This window comes from Hypomesus transpacificus, chromosome 11 (genome assembly GCF_021917145.1).
Source record: "Hypomesus transpacificus isolate Combined female chromosome 11, fHypTra1, whole genome shotgun sequence".
NCBI classification, from domain to species: Eukaryota; Metazoa; Chordata; class Actinopteri; order Osmeriformes; family Osmeridae; genus Hypomesus; species Hypomesus transpacificus.
The window spans coordinates 9,209,933-9,221,966 of record NC_061070.1 but is presented as its reverse complement, the minus strand read 5'-3'; the positions used below and the strand labels follow the sequence as shown (position 1 = coordinate 9,221,966).

The 12,034-nt window shown below is 39.1% G+C and overlaps 1 protein-coding gene across 3 annotated transcripts in view; it reads left to right on the top strand.

Annotated features, from left to right (window-relative positions):
• The window catches only part of kcnh1a (potassium voltage-gated channel, subfamily H (eag-related), member 1a), a 33,387-nt gene extending 21,475 nt beyond the window's left edge, over positions 1-11,912 (top strand). For all 3 annotated transcript variants that reach the window (XM_047029986.1, XM_047029985.1, XM_047029983.1), the window contains 2 exons: positions 619-815; positions 8,040-11,912. In XM_047029986.1, coding sequence (XP_046885942.1) covers positions 619-815; positions 8,040-8,903 — 1,061 coding nt within the window. In that variant the 3' untranslated portion in view covers positions 8,904-11,912. The remainder of the gene's footprint in view (positions 1-618; positions 816-8,039) is intronic.
• The last annotated feature ends 122 nt before the right edge of the window (positions 11,913-12,034 follow it).

Genomic DNA, 12,034 nt, shown 5'->3' with positions numbered 1-12,034 from the left:
GCCTCCACTTTCCTGCTCTCTGAAGCCACTTGTGTATATTTCACCTGACCAGACGGTTCATCTGCCGTCGGCTTCCTAGCCAGAGGAGTCTGGTTCTTCTCCTTGAACTTTCTGTACAGGACTTTGGCTGAACAGGTCTGGGTGCTGCAATATTCAATGCTCAGAAACCGGATGTTCCTGTGCTACGATTGAGTGCCCACTCACACTGTCTCTCAAAGTGTGTCTTTTTAAAAGTGTGTTTTCTGACTTGAATACATTTTCTCCTCCATGTTTTCTGAATGTCCAGTCTCGAACGTTACAAGGGATGCATTGTCCATTGTCCATGTGGCTCAGAAATGTAGATGCAAAACCTTAGGTGTGTTTAAAAGTATAAAAGGTGCTTTGTCTGTAGCTGGCATGATTTGCCCCTTTTCTGCACCCCCAACCCTTTTACCTTCTCTCTCCATCTCCATCTCTCATTCATGTCTTCAATAAATCTTTAACATTTATTTTAGTGGGTGGTCTGTTCTTTGAGAAATTGACTTTGTATATATTCCACTGAATTATGGAACTACTTGTCCAATGGACTGGTGTTAGGTCATATAAGCAACTTATTTTATGATTTTTATTCTTCTACAGGCAAGGGAGATGTTTTTGGAGATGTTTTCTGGAAGGAAGTGACCCTCGCTCAAGCATGTGCCAACGTGCGTGCATTGACCTACTGTGACCTCCACGTCATAAAAAGAGATGCTTTGCAAAAGGTTCTAGAGTTCTACACCGCCTTCTCTAACCATTTTTCTCGGAATCTGCTTCTTACCTACAACTTGCGGAAGAGAGTGAGTATTATTTTTGTGTTGCATCTTCTCTCTCGCTGAATATTTCCGTCCTCCCTGCCTCACAGACAAACATTTCTCTCACCTAATTCATGGTTTTCATGTCTCTCCAGTATGCAACCCTGGCTTCATCTAGGCTCTGTTTTCACTCATGTTTAAAAAGCCCACTTAAAGGATCTGCTAAAATAACAGTGATATTCAAATATATATTTTGATTATGTGCTGCTTAGTACTGTTTTACTATAGTCCTGAGATCCTTTGTAAGTGTAAAACATTGTAATCTGTTTCTGAAATGTTTTAACACAAGCTTTTCCAAACATGAGATCTTCTGATGAAACCTTATTTTAATGCTTCTCTGAAAATGGCAGTGGATCAGGTGGAGGGCTGTGTTGAACACTAATTGCTCTCATTAGGTTCAAATTGAGGGATGCTCACGAATGAAATACAATAAAGACTGCCAACATTAAAGAATAGTGTGCTCGTGTCTGCGGAAATACGTGTGGTCATGGATCACACAGCCGAGCCTCTGTGGGGGAAATGAAATAAAAAGCACATCTATGGATGCTGTTCAGGATTACTAGTGAGCATGCTAGCAATTAAGGAATATTTATGAAAGGCTTGTGTGTAAATGAGTGCTGCACACAGTCCCACTGTGTCCATTTCCCTGTCCTGCCAACTGTTTAATATGAATTAAGACACAGAAGAACAATAGGTTGACAATTCCTCTTTGAATATGACTAAATAAATGGAAATACATGAGTCAGTTTGATCAAAACCATAGCTGTATTCCAAACATAAGAGCTGAATAGAGCTGTACATGGAAATCGTGAAGCACTTTCACCAGTGTTGACATTTTAAGTGCTGAATGTCATTTAGAATTGTGTCTGGCTGATCTTTTTGGCATATTGTGTGGGCATGATGTGAAAACTGAATTTATTATGAGCCCAACTTTTACACTTACCTGAAAACTGATGCTGTATCTGTACTCAGTGGGAAAGCTTGCTCGTTGCTGTAAAGTACTTGCTGTCAATGAGCTCTTGGAGGGCTGCCTTTGGCAATACGATCAATACTGCTGCCTTGAATATCAAATGACTGGTTTGAGGTAACTTGAGTAAAGGAGAGAGAGCGCGAAAGAGAGAGAGAGAGAGAGAGAAAGAGAGAGAGAGAGAGAGAGAGAGAGAGGGGGAGAGAGAGAGAGCGAGAGAGAGACAGAGAGAGAGACAGAGACACAGAGAGAGAGAGAGAGAGAGAGAGAGAGAGAGAGAGAGAGAGAGAGAGAGAGAGAGAGACAGAGAGACAGAGAGAGAGAGAGAGAAAGGTGTGTAAATTGTAATCTAATATACGTATTCCAAGCAGCCTCTGAAAATGGCTTGTCAATTGTTATTATATACTGTATGTATATATATATATATACATACAGCATCTCAAAAATGAAGGTCCCTCTGAATTTACCACAGCATATTAACAATGTGAGTTCTAAATACAGGAGGTGGAATGAGTCAAGGCTTATATAGCCTCACTGTTTACTGGTTTAGGACCTACTGGAAACCCAGAACAACACTGAGAATCATTTTGTTAAATGATTCACACATTTAATATAGATCAGATACCTTACACAGACATGAAATGCAAGGGGGACTTCCTCTGGGGAGAGGTAATCAATGTACTCTCAGCCCCCAAAGTACTATGTCTCCGTAATTAGAACTAGGGAGGCAGCAGGTCCTAAATATGCCCTTGACTTGGAGATCTTTAGAGGTCTATGGTCATAGTTTTAATCATTGAGTTTGGTTAGTCACATCATCTAACAAGGTCTGACTAGATTTAATGAACCCCAACATATTTTGTAGACCATAGCCAGCCCAATAACATAGACCATTGATTCAACTGTATCTTTGGCACTATTTAGTTTGTAATAGATCTCACATTAGCGAAACTAAATACACAAAATATCCACTTTCATTCTTAAATGCATGTCAAGTAAACACAATGGTTAAGTGCAGTGCATTTGCAACTAGGCATTCCCCAATATCCAGGGTCACAGTACTGAATTCACAAGAAATGTCCCAAACAACCTCTTCTATACAGAGTGTACATACCTTGATCGTAGTAGTAAAGAAGTAAGAAGTAAAAAAAGAAAATGCTGATTCCAGTTTTAGCAACACAGGGCCAAGCATCTGTGTAACACTGACCAGTGAAATAATTTACAATATAATTTTTAAAACAGATGGCTGTTATTAGATCTTTCAAGGTCTCTTAACTTGTCTCACCTGACTTACTGAAATACAATACCATTTCATGATGCAACATTTTACAAGGGATTTATTTGTTTATCTAATGCTTCGACCAAGCCAGCCCCGCACTCTCTCTGAGGTGTCAGAGAAATTATTGAGGAATTAGTTGCCTGTGTATTTGATCTTACTGATGATATTAGTAGAGTGCAACACCTACAATTACAGTCTGGACCCTTAGGCACACGCACACACCTTTCATCATCTTGCCATGACAATTCAGTGAAACCATGAATAATCACTGAAAACACAAAATAAAGTTGTAAAAAGCAGTTCCTATGTAACTGCAATGTTGTTACAAAAAGAATGTACATGTAGTTACATGGTAGTTAATGTAACCTTTCTGTGAAGTGTAGATCTATCTATTTATAGATAGATCTATTTATTATTTATTTATCCATCCATCCATCTATCAATTGTATCTTGGCATGACAAAAAATAAGTTAACAACTGGCAGGAAATCTCATAACTATTCTCAAGAGTGAACACCATAAGAGAAAATATGTAAACAAAGCAATGCTTCAGTGCTCTAACGCTAAACCCTTGAGTCCTCCGAACAAATTCAAGTAAAAAATGATTGGTTCAATGCAGCCATCTTGATTTTATGAATGTCGCATCCATGTCTATGTTAAAAAAGACAGGGGCTGGAATAGCTACTGTTTCTCCAAATATAATCTATGGTTCCTCCAGGAACGTAAAAAACATGAGCAAGGGTTTCCCTTCGTTCTGAGCAGGGTAGTGGACATTTCTTAGGCAGTAGACAGTGAAGTGATGTCAGCAGTTTCATTATATTGGCAATTTGGTTTCATTGCAAAGCTGTGGAAATCAAGATGTGGAACTGATTTAACATCTGTGGGGTTTCTGGTTACTGATCTGAGACCATAAAATAGACGTAAACCCAAAATAGCTCCAGAGTTTAATCTCATCTATGGCGTTTGTATAATTTGAAAGGCTTAGTGTAAGACAAACTGTTTCTGTGATGGCAGGGACATATGGGCTAATTAAATGAATAAATCACCTAGTCATTCAAGTGAGAGGTGGAAGAGACAGTAGAACATGTGCAAACAACAAACATGTGACCCAATTAGATAAGACGTTTAGCTATGAAATGGATGGGACATTGATTTACAGTATCATCGATCTGACAATGCATCATTTTGTGTGTAATTTTGGGGTTTAATTATTAATTAACACCACACCGAACCACTTTGAACCGCAAATCAATGTTTGTGTCTCATAGATCAACAATATACTTTACCAACATAAAAATACATATAAAATACAGCATTTTATGGTTAAAAGCATTTTCAAATAATATTACCAGGTACACGGTACTCATGCACTGTACTGTGCCATTAGCTCCGACTAACTCTCTTTCACCAACCGTCTCTGGAGGGATCCCTCACTGAATACTTCTATCCTCTATTGAGTTTTTCTGGGAGTTTTTCTTTGTCTTCCTTGAGGGTTTAGGTTGGTTATGGTTTTATGGGCGTATGTGAAGCCCTCTGTGACATTGCTTGTAAAAAGGGCTATACAAATAAATGTTGATTTGATTTGACTAACACACTTAAAAGGTTGGAAAGTACAGTTCCACATTCTGTTTGCATGTGCAATAAAACCTACAGTTGAATCACTGCCCTGACAGGCTAATCTAAACCCCCCAAAGCCCCAATCTGATCTCCCTCTGTCCGTTCCTGCAGTGTCAGCACACCCACTGCTGAAACCTGCTGAGCTGCCGTTATGCTCTCATCCCACCCTTACGGGCAGCAACTCTGCAACCAAGAAGCTAAATAAATAACAACACCATGTCCTCATCTTCACAAGCAATTAGACACCTTCCTGAAAATAACGAACCTAATTAAGCAAATGAACTGAAACCTCAAGTAAAACACATGCCTTGTATTCTGGGAAACAGCATAGTTTATTTACATCGTCAAAGACACATCTTATATAATTCCAACCACCACATCTTAGAGGCAGAAAGGATGGAGTACACTAAAAGACGAACTACGGTGAACGGTGAGAGAGTTGGGGGGATGGGTGGCCGGACTGGACAGGGGGAAAGCTGTGCGTGCTGACTGAAGTTGTAGTGACAGTTTCCTTCTCTTGCATCTGCAGTGTGTTTAATAGCTGAGGGCATATTTATAGGGCTAAACTAAACTCAAATGATTAATGTAGACAGCCTACCTCCCTCTCAATAGCATCAATCTTACCTAGAACTGTACGGATGTGTAAAAACTTTTCTTGTTTTACCAGACCATTTCCTGTGTCTAGGCACAATACCAGACATTGACAGAGGACTATGTGCAAGGTTAATGTGTACAATGAACTAATGAGAAAAATATATTGATAGGGGTTGTTTAACTAGATATAGATAGGTAAAAACTGGATATAGATAGATTGAAATGTAAATGTTTCTAGTTGTAAAAACACAGAATTCATAGACAAATATCTCATAAACACTAACTTTTTGGGGACTGAAGGAACCTGTACAACATAGAAGTGAATAAGCTTGATATGGAAAACTAGACATGAAAATAATGTAACTTTCCTACCGTGGATTTCACTTGTTTCCAGGCTGTTCAAACTCAGGCCAAGCTGCACTGCAGTCTTGGCCTTATTGACATGTTTTGCGTCCCTCCCCATGATACAGACGGTGACCTTTTGCCATGTGGATCCTTCACCAGAGTTGGCCATTTGTGTGTAACCCTTTCGACCTTGTCTCAAGTGGACCGTGTGGTTCTGAACAACACCTTAGTCCACAGCCGACAGGGCTGCCAAATTTGGCTTTATGTCTCCTCCAACAGCATATGTTGGGATATTTTATAAATACAATATTTACAAATAAAATACAAATCCCTAATAGTGTAAACTGTCGCTAACATCATGCATGGTTGGCTGGTAGTTGTAAAACATATTTAGTGTAAATCTCGGTAATAGTAGCAAGAAATAAATAATTTATTAATTGATCAGATTTAAAGGCAAATTTGAAGCAAATATAAAAGTGTGCTGTTGCAATAGGACATTGTTGTAGTTCAAGCGAGTAGCAGTAGTGAAGGGTTCAGTTAAAGTAAAATTGTGATTTGAACTATTCAGAGCTGTATGTGGTTTCCTGAAGTATGCTTTCAGAAGTGCATTTCATATGCAGAATAAGAACAGTTTTCATGCCCCAAATTGTCAAATATTATTGATTCATTTAAACCATTTATTCTGACTTGTGAGAGGCCGTGTACATGGGAAAGTGAGGAAGCTACTCCTGAGTAAAAGGCTGTCAGGCTGGGTGTCAAACCTGCCCCCACCTCTCATATGCTAAAGTCTGGAGTTTCTGGATGGGGTCTCAACTTGATGGCTCTCACACCCCATTCAAGATGTGGTCTGATTGGTTGTTCTTGTGTATAAAGGGAATTGTAATGCATTGTTCTTTGGATTCTACATCTCCTGAGACTTTCTCCTCAGTTCTCCCTTGTCCTACTGTCCTACTCCTTGCTCACCTCTTGCTTTCTCTCTGATTTACAATGATCACGGTAGAGTGGGTAAGAATTAAAGCCTTCATTTTGTAACATGTTTGCCTTGTAATTGATTTCATTCATTTGCAATGTTATTAAATGTGTATTTCATTTAACCTTCCTTGACCATTCTTGCTCTGCTTTAACCCATATTGTCAAATACCTGGAATTCTATTGGTTTTGGCATTATTGGTTCATGCTAATACACTGTTCAGTTTCCCATCTTCCTTTAAACCATAGGGGAATTCGTTTTGGTTGCTTGGCCAATATTTAACCCCCTACAAGGCTTTCTGGGATTTGGGAAGTGAAAAGAGAACATTGCTTTCAACCTGGCTAGATATTTTATGCTTTTGATTAAAAATGTAAGAGCTGCAAGGCAGAAAGATCTGTAGTTGCCAGAAGTCTTTCTCCTGACACAATGACAATCTACAAAGAGAGACACTTTATAATATCTAATTAATGTTTATTTGAATATCTGTTTGTTCTAAATAAAACCACACCGTTTGTTTGTATTTAGCCTAGCCTGGTGAAATCTAGTTTGATTACCTATTTTATTAACGTTAATGTAATATTTGTACTTTTTATCCAAGAGTATGTTCATTAGTTATACTTACATAGTACTTACAAAAATCCTGCATCTTAATTTAAAATGTATTTGTGCATTGTCATCCTGGATGGATTGTTGAATTAAGAATTATTAGCAAAACAATCCCAGCTGCAATAAGACCAGAGTGGTCTCAGCGATAATTTAGTTCAGTGGGTTTTATGGCTAACTTGAGTGCTTGGTTCATAAAACTGACTAAGCCGATGTTAGCACAACAGCCCCATGAGAAATTAACAGTTGGGCCACAGGCAAGATATGAACTTCGGAGCTATTAGAATATTCTCTTTGTTGACCTTTATCAAGCTCACAGATGTCTTAAAATGCACTCAAGAAGATTTTATTTACTCCAAACGTGAGAATTTAAGACAAAATTGTAACCTTTCCCTCCCTCAAAAATGTATTCAAAGCTAAAGTCTAGATGTTGGTTAGTCATTATCTAAAGGAGCAGGACTTTTAATCCTAACAAAACACTGAAGTGATAGGGAACTCTTCAAGACTGAATAACACATCCACATCCTTTGGTATTTGGCATTTGATTGTGACATGGTGTTTTGCTCCAGTTTTCAAATAGCTTAACAGCCTCTAGAGAAGTGAAATACATTAATAGACCTGTTCCACCAGAAAAAAGAGTAACACTATTCATTTTAATAATGCCGTTTTATTGAGATTCTGTATTCTAGGTATGTCTGAGTATACACAAATGTGTTTAAGTCTGTTCATGTCAATCAACTGACAGTATAAACTGACATAGCTGGACTTATGTTCTGTGGTTATGATGTAAACATATAGGCCTTTTTGTATGATGATGAAGGGTCTTTTTCTTTGGCAGATTGTGTTTCGAAAGATCAGCGACGTGAAACGGGAGGAAGAAGAGCGCTTAAGGCGAAAAAACGAGGCTCCGTTGAATCTCCCTCCAGACCACCCCGTGCGTCGGCTGTTTCAGCGCTTTCGTCAGCAGAAGGAGGCCCGTGTAGCCACTGGAAGTACAGACGCTTCCGAACATGACCTGGAGAAAGGCTCAGTATGTGTGGAGCCTACTTTCAATCACGATGTCATAGCGACCACCAGCATTGTCACAGTAACAGAAAGCCCAGCAACACCTATTCCAAATGTGTCTGTGTCCTCCTCCATCTCTGGCACCTTGGACAAGGCCAAGCTCCAGGCACCGCCTTCTGTTGCCTTTGTAGGCATCCGGCACTCTGAGCCGGCTAAGGTCAAAGGTTGGGGTCGTTTCAAGGATTCTATGTCTAAGCCGGACAATTGGAACAAGGTTTCCAAAGCAGAGTCAATGGAGATCCTTCCAGAGAGGACCAAGGTCCATGAATCACAGACATCCCTCAAGAAGACGGACTCCTGCGACAGCGGTATCACCAAAAGCGACCTTCGTTTGGATAACATGGGCGACAACTTGCGAACCCCCACGCAGGACCGCAGTCCTATTCAGCTTGAGGCCAAGCATGCCTTCTACCCCATCCCAGAACAGACACTCCAGGCTTCCCTCCTGGAACTCAAGCTGGAGCTGAAAGATGACCTGAAGGCCCTGAATACTAGAATGTCCAGCTTGGAAGCCCAGCTTGCAGAGGCACTTCGGCTCCTGAAAGCCAGGAAAGCTGCGGGCGGCTCACCCAAACCACTGTTCGAGATCTCCCGACCTACCTCACCTGAGTCAGATAAGGAGGACATCTTCTCTTAAAGAGGAAAAGAGGTTGGTGAGACCTAAGGATAGTTGTGCATGCTGAGCAGAGGCCCTTTACTCGGTGCCTTGCTGATGCCTGTGCATTCACTGGTCGACAGAAGTGCAATGCGATAAGCGCCACACTCTTATCCTCTCAAGGAAGACATATAGGTTGTAGCCCTTGCAGCCCTGATTGGACTAGTGGTCGCCAAGGAGATATTGGGATGTTGTTGACAAAGGTGTGGATACAGTGGCCAAGACCACCTTGGGTTTGGAACTAAAGCAGCATTACAAGCTTAGAGAACCTGATGAATGCGACACACTTTTTAAATTTATTTTAGAATGTAACAAACAAATCAGTGTTTATGTTCATCTTTTCAGAATCTCAATTTCTATACTTCAGACAAGGTCAGGTTGCATCAAACAGCCTTCTTGGTTAGAGACATTTTTCTCACTCACAATGATCCATTTCCTCCTCCTGTAATAATCTTTTGTTTACATTTATATATTTGCCACTGATCTTAGATTATAGACTGTAATAGATAGGTAGGGGAGGAAAGTGTGCGGAAAATAAGTTATTACCACTTACATGTGCTTATCTAAAGTCTGCCACCAAGTTATGGGTATGAGATGCAAATCCATTTGCTGAAAGTAGGTTTGTTTCATAACAGTGTACTCCAATGATGGACACATTGTGCCTGTGAGTTTAACATGGAATAAAGCTGTTGGTGCGTCTCACAGATATCAACAGGGACTGTGGCATATCAAATCTGTTAAATATCCTTAATAGTTGGTTACAGATATATGTATATTGTACGGCATTAGATTGAATACATCTGAATTCTTACTTCAAAAGCATAGGTCTCCACACTTAAATCATAGCAATAATTATGGATATATTTCTGCTTTGCAAATCTGTCCTACAATGAAATTAAGTATACTGTGTGTGATATATTGTAATTACTGCAAACCATTGTTGGTATTAACCAATATTCGAAGCAAGTCACACAGGAATGCAGACTTCAGAATATACTGAATGACTCGAATAAGTCACTGAGTTCAGAGGAAGTGCATGTATTGCTGACATTGCTAAGCAATAATTGTGCATTGCTACAATGTGTTCAACCAATGAACTTGTTTGTGTCTTTATAATACTGAGAAGTGAATGTTGGGAGAATTATAATATTTTTTTTACATATTATAAAGTCTGCCATGCTGTACACTGTACAGCATCTCCAAACTGTGGGTTCCAAAAGGTCATGCAGAGAAAACAATGGCCTATACATAATTATGAACTGGCTCCACATGGCCTCTCTGAATGGGAAAACCAGTGAATAAAATCATAACATAGATCGGACCAAGCAGCTTACCTCCACTTACTTCGTCACTGATATGACATCTTGTAAAGTGGCACCTTTTTTTCTAAAACTTTACTAAAACAATATGACAGTTTGAGTCCTAACAGTTAGATCAAGGAATCACGTAGACTAGAACTTTTTTTTATTTAATCTTATGAATGAACCATTGTGTTCAGTGAACCATTCTAAAATGTGTACTCAAGGACACACATTATTAACTTACCTACGCATAATTTTTGAGTTTCAATTCTAAATGAAATTATCGAAAAAAATTGATTTGAAAATTATGTTTTGGTCTTTCAATTCGAGCATGTAAGGTGGAACAGTTTGAGAGTAGTGCAGTTCAGTTTAAGGTATTTTATCACGTCTGGACGGGATGTAATTTTTGAAACTACACTATGCATTACATAGCTCAATTGTTTCAATATATTATAGCATGCTTTGTAAATGTGTGCTGTTCCACAAAATGTCCTTGGGTTTGACAAGTTTTCACATTTTAAATGACTATGGGGGTTAAACACTCAATGTTTTACTTCAGACAAATAGGGTTCATGTTGGGCTCACACCAGATTGCATTAAAAACATTTATAACAAACCTGCCATGATAATAGCAGACCAGTAAAGAATGAGCTATAATGGGGGGGGGCACCATCCACAATTCAATACCAGAAGTTAAACTTTGATCCAGATGCTCCATTACAAGATGTCTGCCTGTCTGCATACCTAGCCAACATTACAACATTGTCAACCCATAGCTTGCATATCTAGTCTCCATCTCCGTTTCCAGTTCCTGACACATAGCTCTATGGCTTGTTTGCACAGAGCTATAAAGTCGGTCAACACAGCCTGAATTAGCATGCTAGATAATAGCCCCGATACATAACACCATTTTAGATTTACTCCAAATCTTAAAATATTGAAACATCTGGCATTTGTCTGCATTGATAGTTAGTACCACTGATCTTGTGGTGTGATTCAATCATCTTTGAGTTGTATCTGTGTTATATCTTAGAAATATTGAGTAACTCCCTCTAATAGAATGGAAGAATAATTAGATCCGGATCCATTTATTACAAGAGCTGTGTCAATGTGATTGTTCATGATATTCAAATGCTAATCACAGATACTCTCTAACAATGGTGCATCACGTTGGCTAAAATGTCAACAACTTGTCCACATTCCAATAGAAAACCAGTCAAAATGAACCCCTGAGGAACTACTTCAATAAACCATGTTAGCATCTGTTGCATTAATGCAACTCTTCCGTGTAGGCTGTAGTTAGATGGAAGCTTTAAAGCCGTCTGGTTACATATAGTTACGTATGTCTAACTTCCTGCATGAGCCAATGAGCATAATCATGTACCCCGTTATACAACATCCCCATCCCCATATGCAGTATGTCTTGTCATGCACCAAAGTATCTACATCAAATGTTGCACTACTGAAAGACATGAGCATGAACACTCGTTGAACAATGTGAAACTGTTTGTGGTCTACTGCTCAGGTGTTCTTGTAGCACTTTGTAACATTACTATGGAATGTCATGTTGGAAGAGAGTAAAGTGGCCGATTTTGAGGAAACTCATGTGATTTATGCACATGTTGGTAGATAAATACATTTTCTGTGATGAAACATGTACTTGTAAGCACAAAGAGGTATTTGTAATGTAAACTGCTATTTATTACAATAAATATTTTATATAAATAACTGACTTTTACCTATGAAACACCTCAATATGAAAAATCACAACAAAAACATACAGCAATATATTGGGACCATCATAGCCAGAGT